General features: G+C 41.1%; 1 protein-coding gene across 2 annotated transcripts in view; it reads right to left on the bottom strand.

The window, feature by feature from the left end:
- Window positions 1-5,544: 5,544 nt before the first annotated feature.
- Window positions 5,545-24,020, bottom strand: part of LOC103669999 (cytochrome P450 3A12-like) — a 41,165-nt gene continuing 22,689 nt past the window's right edge. For both annotated transcript variants that reach the window (XM_008698388.2, XM_008698389.2), the window contains 6 exons: window positions 23,122-23,249; window positions 21,803-21,869; window positions 18,371-18,531; window positions 16,749-16,975; window positions 14,093-14,255; window positions 5,545-5,868 (listed from right to left, as the gene is read on the bottom strand). In XM_008698388.2, the coding sequence (XP_008696610.1) occupies window positions 5,773-5,868; window positions 14,093-14,255; window positions 16,749-16,975; window positions 18,371-18,531; window positions 21,803-21,869; window positions 23,122-23,249 (842 nt within the window). In that variant the 3' untranslated portion in view covers window positions 5,545-5,772. The remainder of the gene's footprint in view (window positions 5,869-14,092; window positions 14,256-16,748; window positions 16,976-18,370; window positions 18,532-21,802; window positions 21,870-23,121; window positions 23,250-24,020) is intronic.

Genomic DNA, 24,020 nt, shown 5'->3' with positions numbered 1-24,020 from the left:
TCCTGGGGCGTCCCCTCCACCAGAGGTCATCAGTTCCCCGAGGAGTACTAGGGTGGGTCCACGGACGGAGAGTCCCCAGAAATTCCTGAGAATCCAGGAAGAGTCCGGAATTGGCAAAGGCCTTTCATCAGTGGCCACCAAATGTGTGTGTGTGTGGGGGGCAGTTTCCTGGTGTGGAACCATCAAATGTGGTGTCTAAATGGCGTGTCTGTCCCATTCCGATGGGGCTCCCCAAATGTGGGGATACGATCAGGAAGAAGCTGGTGGCACAGGCTGTGAAAGAATTCACCTGAGGCAGAACAAATAAGATAGCTTACTGGATACACTGCAAGGACACAGTGGGTGGGGACTGTTTGGGGAAGATGAGTTATGGTGACAAAGGGCATTTTCTCTTTTTGGGTAACTTTCCCCAGTTGTAAGCAAACCATTGGTAGGTTTGGGTCAATGGATATTTTCAGATGGGTCACCTGACGGGCCTGTCTGTTTTCAGCCAGGGAGGCGCTGAGGGCCCTTTCTACAATCCATCACTCAAGCCTGTTTGCCTAAAAAGTGTCTTCTACGGTATGTTCTTTTCAGGAGAAAAGGGGAAGCTGGGAAGGCTGTTTTAAACCGGAGTCCATTGGAGCAACCCAGGAGTTAGAACTGTGGTGGCTTCTCGTTGCCGGAGCTCTTGTGAGGCAGAAGGGGTGGTGGGTTGTGCTGACAAGGAGAGCCCTTCTTCAGCTGGGATAGTAAGGTAGAGCAAGGTCAAGTCCCTGTGAGGTCAAGTTCATCTCTTCCAGTTGGGTCTGCATGGTAGGGCGGTGAGGGCGTCCCCTGCTGACACCTCCCCACTCCATCCTATTGAGGTTCACATTATACTCTCTTGACAAAGGCACTTTTAGAATGGGGATGTTTATATTGTACTTTGGAAAATTCCTGAACAGCATCAGCTGAGACACGAATACCTTCATGATTAAACCTCCATGAAAGATGTATGCAATTACATTCTCAAATGGCAGACTGAAGCTGGGCTTGACTAGGCTGGTGCCCAAACATCCAGACCAACATGGCCTCCTGAGGACTGAGGATAATACAGCTATGAAAGTAACAGCTGACACTGATTGAGTGCTTGCTGCATGCTCCGTGGCCTGTGTGCTAAATACCTCACATACATCATCTCGTTTCATCGTCCTATCAGATAGGCACTGGCATCATCCCCTTATTTTAACAATCTGAGGCACTAAGTCCTGAGAAGTGAGGTATTAGGTAATTTGTTCAAGGTCCCAGGTATAAGTGTCTGTAGTGGAGGGTGGCCCAAGCCCAGTGGGCCCAGCTAAAAAGGGGCACCTTTTCCTCTTTTACCCAAAGCCACTGATTGGTTTAAACTCAGCCCTGGACTGAGCTGGCATTCAAACCCCAGGAGCTGCAGCCTTAGAGCTCCCTATCTCTCATCACTGTGTGGTCCTGCCTTGTTGCATTAAATAATACAAGTCATATGGTCCTTCTCTTCACTATGTCTGTATCTTTGGGGTAAATACCCAGTAGTGCAATTGCTGGATCATAGGGTAGCTCAATTTTTAACTTTTTAACAGATCTCCACGCTGTTTTCCACAGTGGCTGTACCAATTTGCATTCCCACCAACAGTGTAAGAGGGATCTCCTTTCTCCACATCCTCTCCGACATTTGTTGTTTCCTGCCTTGCCAATTTTTGCCATTCTAACTGGCGTAAGGTGGTATCTCAAGGTGGTTTTGATTTGAATTTCCCTGATGGCTAATGATTTTGAACATTTTTTCATGTGTCTGTTAGCCATTTGTATGTCTTCATTGGAAAAGTGTCTGTTCATATCTTCTGCCCATTTTATGATTTGTTTATTTGTTTCTCGTGTATTGAATTTGAGAAGTTCTTTGTAGATCTTGGATACCAGTCTTTTATCTGTAGTGTCATTTGCAAATATCTTCTCCCATTCCGTGGGCTGCCTCTTAGTTTTTTTGACTGTTTCCTTGGCTGGGCAGAAGCTTTTTATCTTGATGAAGTCCCACAAGTTCATTTTATCTTTTGCTTCTCTTGCCTTTGGAGATGTGTCATGAAAAAGGTTGCTTTGGCCGATGTCGTAGAGGTTGTTGCCTATGTTCTCCTCTAGGATTCTGATGGATTCCTGTCTCACATCGAGGTCTTTCATCCATTTGGAGTTTATTTTTGTGTATGGTGTGAGAGAGTGGTCAAGTTTCATTCTTTTGCATGTAGCTGTCCAATTTTCCCAGCACCATTTATTGAAGTGACTGTCTTTTTTTCCACTGGATGTTTTTTCCTGCTTTGTCAAAGATTAGTTGCCCAAAGAGCCGAGGGTCCATGTCTGGGTTCTCTATTCTGTTCCATTGGTCTATGTGTCCGTTTTTGTGCCAGTACCATGCTGTCTTTGTGATCACAGCTTTGTAGTACAGCTCGAAATCCGGCATTGTGATGCCCCCAGCTTTGTTTTTCCTTTTCAACAATCCCTTGGCAATTTGGGGCCTTCTGGTTCCGCACAAATTTAAGGGCTGTTTGTTCCAGTTCTTTGAAAAATGTCATTGGTATTTTGATTGGGATGGCACTGAAAGTGTAGATTGCTCTGGGTAGCATGGACATTTTAACTATGTTAATTCTTCCGATCCATGAGCATGGAATATTTTTCCATCTTTTTGTGTCTTCTTCAATGTCTTTCAAGAGTGATTTGTAGTTTCTAGAATATAGATCCTTTACATCTCTGGTTAAGTTAATTCCAAGATAACGTATGATTTTTGGTGCTATTGTAAATAGAATGGATTCCCTAATTTCTCTTTCTTCAGTCTCATTGTTCGTGTATAGAAACGTTAAAAATAAATAACTATAATTTAAAACTATTCTGTTTCAGCAACTGAATACTTAAAAAATTATATTTATAGGCACAAGCAGGAATCTCACTAATACTTATTTTTAATCATTCCTAAATTGGGCTTTCTATTTTTTTTAACCCCAGGTGCTGTACATATATTATCACATATTATTACAGCAACCCTGTAAGGCAGATATTATCTGAAATTTGCAATGAGAAAGCTGAGGAATAGAGAGAGGAATTAAGTATTTTGCCCAAGATCACTTAACTATTATATGACAGGACCCAGGATTTAGACCCAGACGCTCTGGAACTTTCTCTTCCAACCATCACACAACATTATCTCCTACTGTTGTTTACATCTCGTCAGTGAAGTTCCAGATCTGCCCAAATTCTTCATTTTTCTCATTTTAACCAACAGAAATGGGGAAGAGTAACATGTAGTGTGATATCACTGAAGAAGTTAAGTGTACATGTGTGCATATGTGTGTGTCAATATCTACCACAATGTCTGACATTGAGTGGGAATCCCCCCAAAACTTGTTAAATCTGAATCATGTAAATGCTGTTTTCAACCAGAAAAAAAAAACAAACCAGTCAGACTAAGGCAAGGGATGGAGAGAGCTGTGTACGCCCAAGCTGCTTCTGTGACCCACTTCTCCTGGGAACAATCACAAGCTTCCGGAAGAGTCTCTCCCGAGAAGTATGGTCCCAATCCATCTCGGAGTAAATTGCTGGCCTGATGTTTCATAATCCCCTGTAATTCCTACAAAGATATTCTCCCTCAAATCAAGAAGTGGACATTGACACATTACTGCCAAGTAACCATCAGAGCCTGTTTCCCCGATGTCCCCACAATGTCCTTTATAGCAGAAGGACTTCACTCAGTCACTGATTTTACATTTCACTCCTCTTTAGCCTCTTTACTTCAGTCTGGAACACTGACTTTGTCTAAGTTAAAGCTTTTGTTAAAGAAAGAATTCCAGCAATCAAATTGAAGACCTAATTTGCTTTATTAAGGGATTCATGAATTGGCACCATCCCGCCTGGCAAATAGGCAGCTGCTCCCAGGAAGTGTACAAAATGCAAGGTTTTATAGGGAGGGTGGGGCAAGAAGTGCACAGAGGGAAAAGAAAGGATTGTATCAGGTCAGGACACCTTCTTTCTGGGGGATGGACTTGCAGGGTTTCTATCCTGCAGATGATTCACTAGTGCCCATCAGGAAATTTCAGACGGACTCTTAAAAGTTCCCCTTCCTGGGATAGGTTGAAACTGTTATTACTGTTGATTTGCTGTGAGGTGAGGTGGGGGGGCCTCCAATCTGGGCTTGTTTTTTTCTTTTTTTTTTTTTATCATTTTCAGGACCTTGACTTTATTGAAGATTACACACCAGTTACAGATTAAGAGTAGATATTCTTTTATTTGGTTTTGTCTGATTTTTTGAGGATTTCTTGCAGGTCTGCCTCCCTGGTAAGAATATCCCAGAGGTGATGTTGAGATCATCTTACCCTGTCCTATTGTGGACTCTTGCCAGACCACCGCTATGTGTGGGCATCTTTCTCACCTACCTTGGGCTCCCATACCTATGCCAGGCTGCTCCTCCATGTGGACACCCTCCCTACCCTACTCAGTTTCTAACTTGGAGTCACTGTGACTCCCTTCTCTGCCTCTGACCCCCAGTGTGGGGCTGCCCACCTGGCTGTGCCCCACAGACTGGATCTAGGACTGAATTATCCAGGAAGGAAGGCAAAATAAGAGAAGAGAGGAGATGGGAAAGAAGGGGTGGAGAGGGGAAGGAAAAGGAAGAATCCTGTGCAGCTCCTGATACCAGCGGAAATGAACAAATGCTTTTAGCCTTTCTGACCAATCAACTGGTCAATCAACCATCTCTAATTTGATGTTCATTGTGTCAGGACAGTTGGAAGCTGAGGCTGGAACACAGACAGAAAGATGTTCCTTGCTTACCAGAACATCAGGGCAGATGAGATGAAAACATTAAATCAAAACTAATCATATGAGAGACTGTGGACCCTGGGAAACAAACTGAGGGCTTTAGAGGGGAGGGGGGTGGGGGATTGGGATAGGCCAGTGATGGGTAGTAAGGAGGGCACGTATTGCATGGTGCACTGGGTGTTATACGCAAATAATGAATCATGGAACATTAGATCAAAAGCTAAGGATATACTGTATGGTGACTAACATAATAAAAAATTATTATAAAAAAATAAAAAATTCAAGTAAAAAAACTAATATAATCTAAGTGCTTCAATTCAGAGTTATAAAAAACATGTACTTCAAAACCTGTAGAATTCAACTATGAATATACTTTCTGAGCCACGGGTAGAGTCACAGTGGATTAATTCTCACCTATCTTAATGTATCACATTGGAAATTTGAACAAGCTCCATCCACTCAGTGACTGTGATGGTCAAAACATTCAGTCACTGGCTCTCACTCACTGTTAATGTGCACAAATACATCTGTTAGTATTTTTGTAAAGAGATGTTGACTGACTGGCTCAGTGGGATATTTAATGTAGAATATTCAAAATAAGGCGTGTATAAATGTCACTACCACAGTCATGACAATAATTCTCGTTTTCATTAAAGTTTGCTGATAAAATTGTTGAGAAAGTTTTATTCTTGATCAGTGCTCAGGGGAGTAGATGATACTAACTGGGGGTCTCCTGTGTGAACCAGACAGGCTGAGTCTACATCTCTGGCAAGTATTATCACCTCCTTTACTCTCCACAATATCTAATGCTCCACACAGACACTGGAGAAAGTTAACGAACGTACAGAATCCCTACTTGTCCGTCACGGGCAGTACATGAAGCTCATCTTTATTTCTGGGTTTTACTCACAAAGGAAATTGAGGTCTCTGGTGATCTGGGAGATACAGCTTCTTGAAGAACAAAGGGGAAGTCCTTAGGGAAAGTCAGGCTCCACTCCCACTCCCATCTCTTGGCTCAACCTTGAGAACAATGGGTTCTTCTGTTTGAATAACCCCTTGAGTGCTCGTTCTCAGGTGGATCTGCAACAGGTACACAAGCACGTGAGAACCAGGAATGAAGCCCTACTGACAACAAAAACAAAGGAGACAAGAAACATGAAGGACAATAATGACTTATAAACACATAATACTGTTTTTAGATTCATCTATCTGGGATCTTACTCCGTAAGCTGCAAGACTGGAGGGTGGGAGTATTCATCCATCACTCATTCAACAAATACCTATTGAGCACCTACTCTGTATCGGGCTGGCAATAAACTTTTGTTGGCTTGTGTTCCTTTCGGTTTAATTTTAAGTAAAAGGAATAAACTTTAAAATTTTTTTTTTAAAGATTTTATTTATTTATTTTGACAGAGAGAGACAGCCAGCGAGAGAGGGAACACAAGCAGGGGGAGTGGGAGAGGAAGAAGCAGGCTCCCAGCGGAGGAGCCCGATGTGGGACTTGATCCTGGAACGCCAAGATCATGCCCTGAGCCGAAGGCAGCCGCCTAACGACTGCACTACCCAGGTGCCCCTAAACTTTTAAATTTTAAACCAGATTCTTAGGCATCATGTCAAAGTATTTTCAAAAGTAATACAGGTGTATTTTGTGTATGTTCAAGCTTGCAAAGTAAACCTGAGTGGGTATTACGCATTTTAACGTATGGCCATCCTCCCCGCTAAAGATCCTGTCACCTCTCCTAGTGGAACCATCCATTCTTGATGGCAGGAGTTCTTTGTGAAGCACAATGGTTGTTTTCTACAGAATGTAGTGCAAATGGTGAGTTTCTGAAGACCCTACAGTATTCTGAGTGAATCTTAACCCCATTCTCCCCCAGTGACTATCCTAAAGTAAGCGGGAGCCACCAGCAGAGTCACCTTCTAATCTCAGTTGACTGAAGGGTAAGCAAATTGCCTTGAAGGGTGAAAACTGCCACCCTGTGAAGCCAGGGAGTGTCTGCCCCAGCCCAATGTGCCAGAGCCCTGCTTTCTCTCAGGGCTGTCTTTCCCCTGCAGAAAGACAGACACACACACAACAAGCCTATACACAAATGTCATTTGTTAAATTATTAAAATTAAAATTCTTTATAATTTGCATCCCAGGGCTCTAAATCAACTTCAAATGACTTGCGAACTTCCCTGGATGACAGAGTAGGTGCTCAGTCGGTATTTGTTGAATGAGTGGTGGATGAATACTCCCACGCTCCAGTCTTGCACCGGTGGGAGTTTAAGAAAGGAATAAAATGAGGTGCTAGAGTTAAAGACACTCTTAGGTACAAAGAAAACATAGAACAGAGTGGATGGATTAATGACAAAGTGTTCGGTTTGGGGACTCCCTGATGACAGGGGCCTGCAGTAACCTATAATATAGCAGAGGAGGGAATGGGATCTGGGGCATGGGGAGGCACCAGGGAGGGACTTGGGTTCTGACCAGGCCTGGAACGATTAAGAACAGATGGGAGGAGAGCATGCAAGAGCTCAGACTGGGATGGAAAGGGAGCGTAGCTGGACTGGAGTCAGGTTTGCAGAAGGCGGGGCCAAGTAGCCAGGATGGTCTGGACCCTGGGCGTCCTTCACATCAGGCAGACGTGCTTCACACCACTGATGCTCAACCTTGCATCCTCATGAGACTCAATGGGGGCACTTTTAAAGCCACGCTCTGGGTGAATTATGTTAGAAAATCTCAGATGACCTGGGCATCAGGATTTTTATTCATTTTTTAAAGGTTTTTGTTTAAATTCCAGTTAGTTAATGTAGTATAGTATTAGATTTAGGTATATAACATAGTGATTCAACACTTCCATACATCTCCCCGTGCTCATCACAACAAGTATACTCCTTAATCTCCATCACCTATTCACCTGTCCCTCCACCCCCTCCCCTCTGGTAACCATCAGATTGTTCTCTATAGTCAAAAGTCTATTTCTTGGTTTGCCACTCTCCTTTTTTTCCCCTTTGCTCATATTTTTTCTTTTCTTTCTATTATGTTCAGTTAGCCACCATATAGTACATAATTAGTTTTGTTTCTTAAATTCAATATGAGTGAAATCATTTATTTGTCTTTCTCTTATTTTATTTAGTATAATACTCTCTAGCTCCATCCATGTTGTTGCAAATGGCAAGATTTCATTCTTTTTTACGGCTAAGTAACATTCCATTGTGTATATATATATATATATGCTACATCTTCCTTATCCATTCATCAGTCAGTGGACATTTGAGTTCTTTCCATTAGTTGGCTATTCTAGATAATGTTGCTATTAACATCAGGGTGTATGTATCCCTTTGTATTTTTGTATTTTTTGGGTAAATACCTCATAGTACAGTTGCTGGACTGTAGGGGAGTACTATTTTTTTTTTGGTATCAATTTTTAATTTACATTGTAGTCAGTTAACATACAGTGTAATATTGGCTTCTGGAGTAGAATTTAGTGATTAATCACTTACACATAACACCAGTGCTCATCATAAGAAGTCCCCTCCTTAATACCTATCATGGTAGTCGTATTTTTAACTTTTTGAGGAACCTTCATACTGTTTTCCTGAGTGGCTGCACCTGTTTGTATTCCCAGGAGCAGTGCAAGAGGGTTCCCCTTTCTCCGCATCCTCACCAACACCTGTTGTGATATGTTGTTGATTTTAGCCATTCTGATAGGTGTGAGGCGATACCTCATTGTAGTTTTGATATGTCTTTCCATGATGATGAGGGATGTTGAGCATCTTTCCACATGTCTATTGGCCATCTGTAGGTCTTCTTTGGAAAAATGTCTGTTCATGTCTTCCACCCACTTTTTACCTGGATTATTTGTTTTTTTTTTTATTATGTTCAATTAGCCAAAATATAGTACATCATTAGTTTTTGACATAGTATTCAATGATTCACTAGTCACGTATAACACCCACCAGTGCTCATCACCACACGTGCCCTCCTTAATTGTTTTTTTGGGTGCTGAGTTTTATAAGTTCTTACATCTTTTGATACCAACGCTTTATCAGATACATGATTTGCAAATGTCTTCTCCCATTCTGTAGGTTGCCTTTTAGTTTTGTTAATTGTTTCCTTCACTGTTCAGAAGCTTTTTCTTTTGATGAAGTCCCAGTTTTTTTTTTTTTAATTGGTTTTTGTTTTTCTTTTTGCTATTGTTTCCCTTGCCTCAGAAGACATATATAGAAAGAAGTTGCTATGGATGATGTCAAAAAGATTTCTGACTGTGTTCTCCTGTAGGACTTTTATGGTATCAGGTCTCACATTTAGGTCTTTAATCCATTTTGAATTTACTTTTGTGTATCATGTAAGGATGTGGTCCAGTTTCATTCTTTTGCATGTTGCTGTCCAGTTTAATCAACAGCATTTGTGGAAGAGACTGTCTTTTTCCCACTGGATATTCTTTCCTGCTTTGTTGAAGATTCATTGACCATATAGTTGTGCCTTCATTTCTGGGTTTTCTAATCTGTTCCATTTACCTGTGTGTCTATTTTTGTGCTAGTGGCATTTTGTTTCAATCATTACAGCTTTGTAATATAACTTGATGTCTGGAATTGTGATGCCTCCAACTTTGCTTTTCTTTTTCAAGGCTGCTTTGGCCATTTGGGTTCTTCTGTGGTTCCATTCAAATGTCAGGCTTATTTGTTCCAACTTCATGAAAAATGCCATTGGTATTTGGTAAGGATTGCATTAAACATGTACATTGCTTTGGGTAGTATGGACATTTAACTATATTTGTTCTTCCAGTCCATGAGCATGGAAGGTCTTTCCATTTCTTTGTGTCCTCTTCAATTTCTTTCGTCACTGTTTTATATTTTTCAGAGTACAGGTCTTGCACTTCTTCGGTTAGGTTTATTTCCAGATATCTTAATTGTTTTGGTGCAATTTTAAATGGGACTGATTTCTTGATTCTCTTTCTGCTGCTACATTATCAGTGTATAGAAATTTCTGGCATTGATTTTATATCCTGCAACTTTATTGACTTCACTGATGAGTTCTAGCAGTTTTTTAGTGGAATCTTTTGGGTTTTCTATATAGAGTATCATGTCATCGGCACATAGGGAGACTTTGACTTCTTCCTTCCTTACTTGGATGCCTTTTATTTCTTTGTGTTGTCTGATTTGTGTGGCTAGGACTTCCAGTGCTATGTTAAACAAAAGTGGTGAGTGTGGATATCTCTGTCTTGTTCCTGACCATAGAGGAAAAACTCTCAGTTTTCCCCCATTAAGGATGATACTAGCTGTGGGTTTTTCATATGTGGCCTTCATTATGTTGAGGTATGTTCCCTCAAAATGTACCTTGTTGAGGACTTTTATCATGAATGGATGTTGTACTTTGTCAAATACTTTATCTGCATCTATTGAAATGATATCTTTCCTATCCTCTTTTATCAATGTGGTGTATCACATTGATTGATCTGCAAATATTGAACCACCCTTGCAAGCCAGGAATAAATCCCACTTGATCGTGGTGAATGATTTTTTTTAAGTATTGTTGGATTCAGTTTGCTAGTATTCATTGAGAATTTTTGCACCCATGTTCATCAGGGATATTGGCCTGTAGTTCTCTTCTTTAGTGGAGTTTTTATCTGGTGCTGGTATCAGGGCAATGCTGGTCTAATAGAAGGGATCTGAAAGTTTTCCTTCCTTTTCTATTCTTGAATAGTTTGCGAAGAACAGGCATTAACTCTTTAATGTTTGGCAGAATTTGCCTGTGAAGCCGTCTGGCCCTGGACTTTGGTTTGTTGGGAGTTTTTTGATTACTGATTCAGTTTCTTTGCTGGTTATTGATCTGTTCAAGTTTTCTATTTTTTCCTGTCTCAGTTTCAGTAGTTTGTATGTTGTTAGGAATTTATCCATTTCTTCCAGTTTGTCCAATTTGTTGGTATACAGGTTTTCATAATATTCTCTTATAATTTTTTGTATTTCTGTGGTGTTGGTTGTTATTTCTCAGCTCTTGTGATTTTATTTATTGGGGTCCTTTCTCTTTTCTTTTTGACAAGTCTGGCTGGAGGTTTATTGATTTTATCAATCTTTTCAAAGAACCAGCTCCTGGTTTCATTGATCCGTTCTATTGTTTTTGTAGTTTCTGTATCATTTATTCCTGTTTTAATTTTTATTTCCTTCCTCCTGCTGGCTTTAGACTTCATGTGCTGTTCTTTTTCTAGCTCCTTTAAGTGTAAGGTTGGGTTGCTTGAGATTTTTCTTGCTTCTTGAGGTACACCTGTATGCTATACACCTCCCTCTTAGGACTGCTTTTGCTGCATCCCAAAGGTTTTGAACAATGTGTTTTCATTTTAATTTGTTTCCATGTATTTTTTTTAGGTCCTCTTTGATTTCCTGGTTGACCCATGCATTGTTGGTAGCATTGTTTAGTCTCCATATATTTGCGGAGACTATCTGTCTAAATTTGTTATTGTGGTTGACTTCTATTTTCATAGTGTTGTGGTCGGCAAAGGTGCATGGTATGATTTCAATCTTACTGTATTACCTGAGGCTTGTTTTGTGACCTAATATGTGATCTATTCTGGAGAATGTTCTATGTGCGCTTGAACAGAATGTGTATTCTGCTGCTTTGGGATGCAATGTTCTCAATATATGTTAAGTCCATCTGGTCTAGGGTGTTATTCAAAGCCATTGTTTTTTTTTTTTTGCTGATTTTCTTTTCTTTCTTTTTTTTAAATAATAATATATTTTTATTATATTATGTTAGTCACCATACAGTACATCCCTGGTTTTTGATGTAAAGTTCCATGATTCATTAGTTGCGTTAACACCCAGCACGTATTGCATGGTGCACTGGGTGTGATTTTCTGTTTAGATGCTCTGTGCATTGCTGTCAGTGGGGTATTTAAGTCCCCCACTGTTCTTGTGTTATTATCAATTAATTCCTTTATGTTCACTATAATGTCTAATATATTTGGGTGGTCCTATGTTGGTACATAAATATTTACAACTGTTAGATCTTCTTGTTGGATTGTCCCCTTTATGATTATATAATGCCCTCGTCTCTTTTTATAGTATCTGTTTTAAAGTCTAGTTTGTCTGATATAAGCATTACTACTCCAGCTCTCTTTTGACATCTGTTTGCATGATAAATATTTTGCTGTCACATCACTTTCAATCTGCAGGTACCTTTAGCTCTAAAATGAAATCCCCAGCTAGCCATACAGGTTTTCCCTTGTAAGAACTGCTTTGGTCTTGATGCTTTTAAGATTTTTTCTTTATCACTATATTTTGCAAATTTTTAAAAAATATTTTTAATTTTTCTATATTATTATTATTTATTTCAAGTAGACTCCACACCCAATGTGGGGCTTGAACTCATGCTCTGAGATCAAGAGTCATGTGCCCTACTGACTGAGCCCGTCAGGCAATCCTATTTTGCAAATTTAATTACATGTCTTGGTGTTGGCCTGATTTTGTTGATTTTGATGGGAGTTCTCTGTGCCTCCTGGAATCGGGATGTCTGTTTCCTTCCCCAGATTAGGTTAGTTTTCAGATATTATTTCTTCAAACAAATTTTCTGTCCCTTTTCTCTCTCTTCTTCTGGGATTCATATAATACAAATGTTATGTTTGATAGAGTCACAGAGTTCCCTAAATCTATTCTTGTGTTGCATAATTCTTTTGTCTCTTTTGTTCAGCTTCATCATTTTCTGTTATTTCCATTATCTTCTAGGTCACTAATTCATTCCTCTGCTTCCTCCAGCTGCTGTTCACTGCATCAAGCCTGTTTTTAATCATTTACTGCATTTTTCATCTCTGATTGATTCTTTTTTAACTCTTTTATCTCTGTGGTAAGGGTCTCACTGATTTCTTTTCTTTTCTTTTTAAGACTTTTTATTTTTTATTTATTTGACAGAGATAGAGACAGCCAGCGAGAGAGGGAACACAAGCAGGGGGAGTGGGAGAGGAAGAAGCAGGCTTCCCTCGGAGGAGCCTGATGTGGGGCTCGATCCCAGAACGCTGGGATCACGCCCCGAGCCGAAGGCAGATGCTTAACGACTGAGCCACCCAGGCGCCCCTCACTGATGTCGTCTATCCTTTTCTCAAGTCCAGTGAGTATTCTTATGATTGTTGCTTTAAATTCTCCATTAGGCCTGTTATTTATATCTGTTTTGCTTAATCTCTGGCTGTGGCCTTATCTTGATCTTTCATTTGGGGTAAATTCCTCCATCTTGGTGTTTTGTCTAAGTCTCTGCCTTCTTCTCTGTGTTAGAAAACCCAGTTTGTCTCCTGCTCCTGAAAGTAATGGCCTTATGATTAAGAGGTCATGTAGCACCCAGGGCCTGGAGCTTCAGGAAGTGTCACTGGTGTGTGGTGCATGTGCTCTGCTGTTGTGATTTGGCTGCTTTATCCATCAGGCCAGTTGTCTGCAGAGGCTCTCCTTGCTTGCTGTGGCCAATGTCTGGTCCCTGGCCTGCATGTGGCAAGTTTTAACTAGGTGTGCTCTGATCTGCTTGTGAAATGAGACCTCACACCAACTCCACCACCCTGTAGAACTCTCTGGTCAGGAGACATGGTGTGGGCAAGGGTTTGTGCTGGTCTTCTGGGGAAGGGATCTGCTATGCTGGGAGGCAAGCCTGACTGAGGGCAGTCTCACCAGAACATAGGGAGGTCGGGCTCAGTGTAAGCAAGTTAGGCAGCCAGTACAGGCACTGTGCTGCTTCCTACAGGTGACTCTGGGTTTGTGATGAGAGGCAGGGGAGTAAAACGTGCCAGCCAGCTCATTTGTTCCTGGAGAGGCATCTCTGTGAACACTGCCTCTCAGGGACACACTCCTAGAAGAGGGAATAATCTCCCCTCTGTGTGTCCCAGGTGTTCTTCAGTCAGGATTTTCAAAAGAACCCACTGATTCCAATGTACAAACAGAGGTTGAGAACCATGGTCATGAAAGCGTCTGTAAGTCATGGTGGAGAACGCATCCTTCAAAAGTCATGTCATGATATCACTGCACGCCAAGACTATGCACAACATGCTTCCTTCCTTTCAGTGGACTTGAAAGAAATTTAAAACATTGCTCAAGTTCAAAGGTCCGTGCATAATCATGTCAAGCTAACTAACTGACTAGATGACCCTTATGGTGAGTGGTCAGAAACCACAGACATGGCACTCAAGAGCTGAAGAATGGTCACACATGACTCCAAACAGATTCTCTGGGCTGACAGAACACATAACTCCGGATAAATGAGCCCCCCGACACACATATCCATTACTTATCTCTTAGTTTGAAAAAAAAACAGTAAAACAGTACTTATGCAGAAAGCAATCCCTCTGACCTGTGTTTCTTTACAAGGTTTGAAGGAGAAGTTCTGCAGGACTCTGACAAGGGCGAGTTTCATGTTCATGATCGCAAACCTCATCCCAATGCAGTTTCGCGGTCCAGTTCCAAAAGGCAGGTATATATAAGGATTTATGCTGTCCTTGTTCTTCTTACTGAACCTGGTTCCACCATACACGTTGGAAACACATTAGTGAAACATAAAAACCACAAGAGCTACATGTTTGGGATTCTCACCAGGACTACACAGGACACTTTTGGGGGCTGGTGATTGAAATCTTGCTATGCTTATTCTGTGGTGACAGTAGTAAAATACAGATCCTATGCATTTCCCTTACCCGATGGGAGCATTTAGTCTTGTTGAGATGAAATGAATGCTGTTGAAAAGAAGATTTTTAAAAAAAAAGATTATTTATTTATTTATTTGACAGACAGAGAGACAGCCAGTGAGAGAGGGAACACAAGCAGTGGGGGGGGGGGGAGAGGAAGAAGCAGGCTCCCAGCAGAGGAGCCTGATGTGGGGCTCGATCCCAGGACTCTGGGATCACACCCTGAGCCGAAGGCAGACGCTTAATGACTGAGCCACCCAGGCGCCCCAAGAAGATTTATCTTAAACACTAGAATTACATTCAGGGTTGTGTGATGTTCACACTCTGAAAGGCAAGCGGGAAATGAGACTGACTGAAGGAAAGGCAGATTCCTGCCTCCACTCCCACTTACATTGGTCGCATGCTCATGGAAAAAGGAAGTAGGGGAAATGCCTCCCATGACTGACTGATTGATTTATAGATTTGTTTATTATTTGATGGGGCGGGGGGGGGGAGCAGCAGACAGAGGGCGAGGGAGAAGCAGGCTCCCCACAGAGCAGGGAGCCAGATTCGGGGCTCAATCCCAGGACCCTAGGATCACGACCTGAGCTGAAGGCAGACGCTTAACCAAGTGAGCCACCCAGGCAACCCGCCTCTCATGACTTAAAGGGCTATTTTTACCTTTTTGTCCCTACCCTCTCCACTTGCATCCTTTCTCACTTCCAAAAAACAACTTAAGTCAGAAGATTTACATGGGCATATGATGCTACTCTACTGTCATCATACTCACTGATACATATAATCAGTATAATCACTAATTTCATGAGGCTATAAATTCCTTGAAGGTTAATCCTATATTTTATTCAAAATTGATTCCTGAATATTTGATTATATTAAGGGAAAACGTGGATTTTGGAAAAGTGATAATGGCATTGCGGTGAGGTAATTTTTAAAGTCCTTATGTTATGGAGAACATTCTAGAATGACTGCAGATGATGTGCATAAATGTAATATGGAATCAGATGAAAGATTACAATGGCATGTGGATGGGGCATCCGATATGGGTTAGTGGTTATTGGGCAGGTGATAGGCACACGTGATGCATTAAAAGTATTTCATAGATGTGTGTCTCTAGGATATGCCTGTGTATGTGTCAAAAATTCTCCATAAGAGCCATTTTCAACATGTGGATTTCTTACCCCCGGCCCAGTACTGACATACACAGGTAAGCACTTCCTCTCACGACTGAATGAATCACATGGAAGTACCAGGAGTGCTCTCTGGTTTCTGTTCAAGAAGCTACAGGAGTGGGGACTGCTGAGCTTGTGGGAACCACCAGGACTCCTGGTCCAAAATACAGATGACTTGGTCAATTCTGACTTCCTTCAGCAAGTAGTATGTGTAAACGTGATGCTAGCACTAGGGACACCATACAACAAGATAAGGCCTCTGCCATCAGGGAGCTTAGAGTCAGGGGCTAAAAGTCTAGATCCCTAAAAAGTTCACTCTAAATTTTGTTCACCAATACAATATATAGGAAAGCACCAACTCTTTCAGAATTCAAGCTTTGCCCAAAGCCAGACTCTGAATTCCCAAAAGAGAAGGCTCAAGAGCCCTCCAAGGAGGATGTCTCAGCTAGTTAGAGAGCAGACGACCTTGCTTTGGATGAACCCCAGATACCAAGAGAGGTGGGAGCTGGCACAGGACTGCAGCCACACATAGCATGGGACCTGTGAGTGCTCCTGTCCTCAGGAGGCCGCTCCTCCTGCCAGGGTGAGGACTCAGGTCCACGGCATCTGCTCTCCCACTAAGGCTAGCAGGAAGGGTGGCCCAGGGTTACAAACATGGAATGTGGGGGCTGGGGGGTGAATTCAGAGAGCTAGAGAGGACAGAAAAACTTAAAGGGAAAAAAGGCCTATTTCCCGAAAGATGATAGTGGTTAAAAAAAATAAGTCATATACATATAATCACACACAGAAATACAGCACGCAGTTTGTAGTCTAATGTTACATTAAAATAAGCAGTTTAAAACCAGAAATTATAATACCATCCTAATTTTTAGTAACCTATATATATAGAAAAATGTCCATAAGGAGATACATGACATTATTGATAATCTTAACTTATTGGTTCTGTCGATGACTATAATTTTCTTTGTTTCTAGTCAACAGTTTATAAAATACTGACACCAAAGAATGAGCATTTAGTAGTAAGAAAAAAACCTCTGAGAGCAAAAAGATGTCCAAATAAGTAATTGTACAACCACATGCTTGTCATCTATACTAAGGAAATATCAGAATATCCTCCAATATGAGGGTGGGTTCCCCATTCCAGGGTTCCCTGTACCTTTCAGGACGGAACTCCTCAGGCTCTGGCCAGAGATCCTGGTCTCGGTGAAGAGTAAAGACTGGCACCATCACCACTGTCCCTTTGGGAATGAACACACCACTGACTTCCACATCTTTCTTACACACCCTCTCAAGTCTACCACCGATTGGGTATAACCTGAGAGTTTCATTCAACACCATGTCCAGATATTCCATCTGTACAAGGGCATCGTAAGTGGGTGGTGCCTGGAAGGAAAGAAACCTATTTTGATAAACTGAGATTTGGGATCAATTTCAACTCAGTCTATACACTACTACTGAAATGTCAGGAATCACTAAGAGTCATTTATTTCAGCAAAGGATCTTAGCATTTTAATATCTACCATGTACTTTGACCTGCTCAGTAGCCCAGACATGTGTCTACACATGTGACACATCACTAGTGGAGACCGCTGGGACAACCCCCTAAACAGGGCCTAAAATTCCTCTCACCACCATGTACTGGTTATTCTTCCTTGTGTAAACAAAAGCGACTAAAAGCCTATAACCTTTGCTCTTACTTGCAATATGCTGAAGTCATTGTTTTCTTTCAATAGAGGGCCCACACATCTGTACCAAGGAAAGAGAATGGGCAACAGAAAAAATCCTCTATTCCGCATAAAATCTTCTAGGTGAAATATCCTGCTTCCTAGTTTTTGATGATATATATAAAGTTTGGAGAGAAGCACTATATTATGTAAAAAATTCCATAAATAATTTGGAGGGAAACTAGTTCTTCTCTAACACAAATATGAGAAAAGATCAAGGTTATATGGTACCATGGTATACAATTTCAGTTCTAGGAAAAGATGTAAAGGGAATAAGAACTCTACCCTCAACCCCACCCTCTGTTGCTGGAAGGGTCTCATAGTTGTTGCTTCAAGGTTGACAATAAACCAAATAAGCCGTTCCAGCCCGAGGCCAGGTGTCTTCATAAGCAGAGCATTCCAGTTTGTGCAGAGGTCTGAAAACTGTGGGCAATTGTGTCTATTGCTTGGTGTTATATTTAAGAGCCAACGTTGTAGAGGTTATGAGTTCTATCAGGATCTAGGCATCCTGGTTCATAGCTTGGATTTTTTACCACTAGGTTTGTGATAGTGAAAGAAAGTTATGTTATGTCTCTGTAGTTCAGTTTCTGACTTGTTACACTGAGATAATTAGAGTTGACCCTTCATAGGGTGTGTGGCAGAGACACTCACTGCTCACCCAGGATCCATGTAGACCCCCATAGTTCCCAGCCCACCTGAACTTAGGGGAAACCACTTTGAAAATGGGCTGTGATCTGAGGAGCTGTATATCAGTTCGGGGCCAAATATTGGAAAAACAAGTGAGCAACACTGTCGTTCTTTATTCCCTGGCCAACATAAAGTCCTCACATTCTAGATAATGCACGTATAAGAAAGCAGAGCCTCTTTACCCTGTATCACCAAATATGTATGTGGAGCAGAGACTCCCTTCCTCAACTAATACCCATCGTGGACATGCAAATGTGAGTCAGAAGTAAACTTTTGCTATGTAAACCCACTAGATTTGAGGGCTAATCTCTTACTAAGGCATAACAGAGCTTATTCTGACCTCTCTCCTCAGGTATGGCCTGCTCACCTTATTTGGGAAAGTCGCATCAATCTCCTCCTGCAGTTTCTGCTGGACATCAGGGTGAGTGGCCAATTCATAGGCAAAGAAGGAAAGAGAAGTGCTAGTGGTCTCATAGCCCGCAAAAAGAAAGGTCATAGATTGGGCCACAAGCTCCAGATCAGACAGAGCTAAGAGGAGAAGAAAGACATTTTAGCTAAAGCTGGTGAATGCAAAACATCACAGTTTAGATGACAAGATATCCAAATGAAACTCTCAAATCCCTTGGGGGAAATATGTAAAAGCAATTTGCAATCAGACTAGGGGTGGTTTGCACTCTGAGATCTATCCTACAGAGCCAGGAAGAGGCGAAAGTTGTCTTGATCTGTTTATTCCCAAGGTCTATACTATTCTTAGCCATCTGTTTCTGCTCACGCCACCCTCCCCACCAACACAAGTGTGTAATTTCAGGAGATGGCATTTCTGTCTCATATACGCACTGTTATCAGTCTGTCCCTGAAGAGTCCTAAAAGTACTTTAGCCATAAGTAACACAGGCTAGTCTTCTTCCCCAGGCAAAATTTACGTTCTTCTACAGCTTAATTTTTTTTTTTTAGAGAGAGAGTTCTCAATGCTAAGGTTTAATTGTCAGGAAAATTCAATGATCTTTTATCTAAACGTTTTAGCGGGAACTTAAGAGAACAGTATTGGGCTACAGATAAACTTGTTCAATGTGTGGTCTATGGACCAGCAGCATCTACAGCGTCTGGGTGCTTATTAGAAATGCAGACTCTCAAACCTCATCCTAGAACTATGGAATCAAAATCCGAGTTTACACAAAATGTGATGAGATGCACAGATTATACCTTTGAGAGGTATCTGGTAAGAGACCTGGGGAACTACTCTTCAAGTGGATAATCTCAGATATGTACAGAAACTGTAACACAGACAAGAAGCTAGAAGAGGGGAGATTGATGCTAGGGTAATTAATGCCATTAAAAGAGCATAAGAAAGAATGTGTCAATAGAAGGGTACTGGCCAGCACGAAATACAAACAGAATCCAGTGAGTGGATATAGCAATGCTCATTCAATCATGGCCTGAATGTCACCTTGCTTAGCGAATGGCCCCACCCTGAATATAAATTGGTCTCTCTTCGATTTTCTCCTGGCAGAAACTAAGCATACCCAGGCTCTGATCTATTTGACTGGAACTGGATTAGGACCTTTAGATACTTAGAGCACTGAAATGAACAAGGTACCTGCAACAGACATGTAATTCACAACTAGAAACAATATCATAAGTGAAAGAAAGGTTTACAGATTTCAGATTTTCAAGTGATACTTTCAGTGATGTCACTGTGGAAAAATTCAACTATCCAACCTTTCCTCCTTTAGCATGGACCCAGTGACATTCAAAGTTTAGATCTTTACTGTTCAATATGGTAGCCATTTGCCATATGTGACTATTTAAATATAAATTTTAATTGATTACATTAAATACAATATTAAGTTTCAGCCCCTCAGTGGCACTAACCGCATGTCAAGTGCTCAACAGCCACATGTGTACAGTGGTCACTGTACTGAACAGGGCAGATATAGAGTACTTCCTTCATCACAAAAATTTCTTGAACCAAACACAGATAGATAGACGTAGATGTATACATAGGTACGGATATATTTTAGTGACGTAGTGGAGTAAGGCTGTCCTTTTTCTCCAGAATCAATTGTTAAATATACAGAATTTTTTGAGATGGTTGTGAAACCTTGATAGGTTGAAGTTAACCATGATGGGAATGTTTCTGTCATCGAAAGAAACTAAATCAAGGCTTTTATCTGGGAGAGAGAGAGCATGTCTACATCACTGGTTATGGAGCTATAAGAATATTTAGGTTTCTCAGTCCTGTGTAAATATATCTGATGTGATCAGCCTGGTCTACTGAGAGGATCTAGAAAAAAAGCAACCCTAATAGCAATGAGCACTCCTAGGTCCCAGGTTTTGGTTTCTTTTTTTTGGTAAAAATTCATTTATTTATTTTAGAGAAACAGAAAGCATGTACATGTGTGTGCTAGTGGGGGTAGGGACAGAGGGAGAGACTCTCCAAGCAGATGCCCCACTGAGCACAAAGGCGGATGTGGGCCTTGATCCCATGACCCATGAGATCATGACCTGAGTCAAAACCAAGAGTCAGATGCTCAATTGACTAAGCCACCCAGGCGCCCCAGAGTTTGGTTTCTAAATACTATTCTCAGTAAAAGGAAACAGAGCTCCTTAAAGTAAGGGCTGATTTCAAGGCTCACTGGGGGAAATAGAAGGGAGACCTAGAATATCTTATGTCAGAAGCAAGGAAGTGCTCATAAAATAATTTGTGAAAAGGATGCAGGATACTCTATACACTATAATGGTGAATATACACCATTACACATTTGTCAAAATCCATAGAAATACTACAAAGGATAAATCCTAATTTAAACTATGGACTTAAGTGGTAATAATGTGTCATTGTATGTACACTGATTGTAATGAAATTACCACATGTGGAGGGATTGTGAAAGTGGGGGTGGCTGTGCGTAGGTGGGGAATACTGGAAATCTCTGTGCCTTTCATTTAATATTGCTGTGAATCTAAAACTGCTATAAAAAAGCCTATTCAAAAAAAAAAAAAAAAGGAAAAAGAGAAAAGAAAAGCACACAGGATCCCACTTATAAGGGCTTCCAATAGACAAACCTGAGTGAATTTGAGGATCTAAATAAAGAATGATTTAAGAGACTAAGTTAGCAATATATGAGATCATACTGACATAAATAAATTAATGAGAGAATGTAAAGCTCCCTTATAATGGACTATCACTCATAAATTTGGAAGAAATGATGGAATTAAAAAGTTACCATTTTGAAGCCACTATAGTAATAATTGTTTCAGTCAAATACCATAGATGGATAATATAAGTAGTAGACGAATGTTTGAAGAAAAACACAGTATTTATACACAATCGCAAAGGGATCTTGCACAGTTACTTAATTACAAAACAAAAAATAAAACTTTACAGTACATTAAGCCAGTGAACACAAGTTCAACCAAGTATTCCAGGTGAAGGTCACCAACACTAGGGCCAAGTGCCTCCTGATGTGATGAAGACCTGATGCAAATTTCCAGGCAGAGGTTCCAATTCAGAGGGTCTGATTTGACCAGAGAACTGACACTGGAAGCAAGCTGCCCAGAAGTCCTGATGTAGGTGATCCACAGACCACTGACTGCCTTGTTTATGGCTACCCTTCAAGTACTGAACAGAGTTGTGGCTGCATGCTTCTGGAAAGTGGTTCTGTCTACCATTTATAACTGAATATGTGTCCTTCTTCAATTTGTGGAAATTTCATCTGCTAAAAATCCTCCTCCCTATCTCAGAACCACCCCCTGCCCCTGAGCCTCCCCATTGCTGGCCCTCTGAAGCTCTCTTTGCTTACCTTTATGGGTGTCTGTTTCTTCAGAATTCTGGGAGTTAATCATCAGTTGGAGAAAATCCACTCGGTGCTGGAAGTAGAAAGAGAAGTTTCAATGATAAAATGTCACTTGTGAAGTCAGAAATAAATCAGGGGTGCAGTACCTAACTTCTTTCCTGAGAATACAGCCCCTTAATGGCCAGAAGTCTGATAGTGTTGCCTGAGTCATCAGTGAACAAAAACATCCAGTTCTGAAACTTGCAGAGCAGGATGTTTCCCTGATACGAATCCAGCCATCATGTCCAACTGATTTTTGGTCCTTGCCCTCTCTGATCTTCAGCTTGTCTGGCTTTTGAACACAGCTTCCTGGCCAAAGAGTTGCCTGCTCCCTCTCCTGTCACTCCTGCTTGCCCAGGAGAAAGTCCCTGACTTCAGTCCTTTTTTTCCTCCAGCTTTAATTCTTAATTAGTGGCCACCCAGATCAATCCCCTGACCTCTGCTGAGTCCACCAGCACCTTCTGTGTCAGCATCTTCCAATGCCCCACCCTCCCAGAACTTTGCAGAATCTTAAGTGACATCCTGGGGTACCCAGCCTTATATCCTTGTCCTACACACATCCTTATGCTGGCTGCTAAGTCTCAGGAAGGCAAAGCGGGCTTAGCCATCTTGCAGTTTCCTGCCCACTCCAGCCTATGACAGGCTCAAATTTAATACCGACTAAACACCAGGTGCCTGATAGAAACTTCACTGGAGAATGTGTAAAGTAAAGGCTTGGATTTGAAGGGATCTCTGATATATAAGATCTGGCAAAACTATACTACCCAGAAAATGATTTTTACATAGTGATTCTTATCCTTTGACAATTTGTTGAAGGGGAGTGGCAGTTTTTCTCTCACCAAATTTTATGCAGTAACATAGTAATTTCCATGCTTATTTCTAAATTTTGAATGTTGGGGCGCCTGGGTAGCGCAGTCATTAGGCGTCTGCCTTTGGCTCAGGGCTTGATCCTGGCGTTCTGGGATCGAGTCCCACATCGGGCTCCTCTACTGGGAGCCTGCTTCTTCCTCTCCCACTCCCCCTGCTTGTGTTCCCTCTTTCGCTGGCTGTCTATCTCTGTCAAATAAATAAATAAATAAATAATCTTTTAAAAAAAATGTTGTCTCTCTGGCTCATTTTCTCATCTCCTTCCCTAACCTCCACCTTCCTCATTCTGCCCAAAACGATAGAACTCTCCTGATCTGAATACTGCAGTTCTCTACCTACCTTAAAAAAAACACATAGAAGATATATACAGCTCAACTATCAAAAAATGAAAAACTGTATGTAATCATCAACGGATTTACCTTTTGTTTATCTTTGAGGCGACTTTCTTTCATCTTTTTTACAGATTTTGTGAAAAAGTCAGTAACACTCTTTGGAAACACACAGATATTTAATCTTTCAAAAACTGGGATAAGGAATGGAAAGAGTACTGTAAGGAGAAAGAACAAAGGAAAGCACAGTGAAAATGCAAAATTTACTTGGAGCAATTATACTTTGCTCTACCAATTAGAAGAGTAAAAGAACAGGAGTCTTTCAAACCAGGAGTCACTCCCTCTATGAACTTTCTTCCAACTTCCAAGCCAAGGACTAAGCCAGGGCAAGTCGTACATAAGGGCCACCACTCCAGCACTGAGATCAGTGGCCTCTTGGACATCTCTGGAGTGACCAAAGGAACAGGACATTCCTGGACCTCTTAGCCTTTTATCTTCTGGACTAGAGCCTCTTTGGATAAACCAGACCATAATATGTTACTTTAATTAATTGTGCCATTTAAGAAATTATTGTCAGGATACAAATAATACATAGTATGCCCTTCAACCACAATGGAATAAAATTAGAAATCAAGAACATAAGGAACATTAGAAAATTCACAAATATGGGGAAATTAAACAATACACTCCTATATAACAATGGTTCAAAGAAGAAATCAAAAGGCACTTAGGAATTACTTGGAGACTGATAAAAAGGAAGACATGATATACCAAAACTCATAGGATGTAGCAAAAGCAGTCACCAGAGAGAAATACTGCTATTAATGTCTACATTCAAAATGAACCAAGATCTCAAATCAATGACGTAACTTTCCATCTTAAACATGCTGAAATGATAAGACCAAACAGGTCTTAGGCACATTAAGCAAGCAGATGGAAGCAAATAAGAGACAAGAGCAGAAACTCATGAAATGAAGAATAAAAAACAA

Source organism: Ursus maritimus, unplaced genomic scaffold (genome assembly GCF_017311325.1).
Source record: "Ursus maritimus isolate PB19 unplaced genomic scaffold, ASM1731132v1 scaffold_2, whole genome shotgun sequence".
NCBI lineage: Eukaryota > Metazoa > Chordata > Mammalia > Carnivora > Ursidae > Ursus > Ursus maritimus.
The sequence above is the reverse complement of the archived record's forward strand: the minus strand, read 5'-3'. Positions and strand labels throughout refer to the sequence as shown.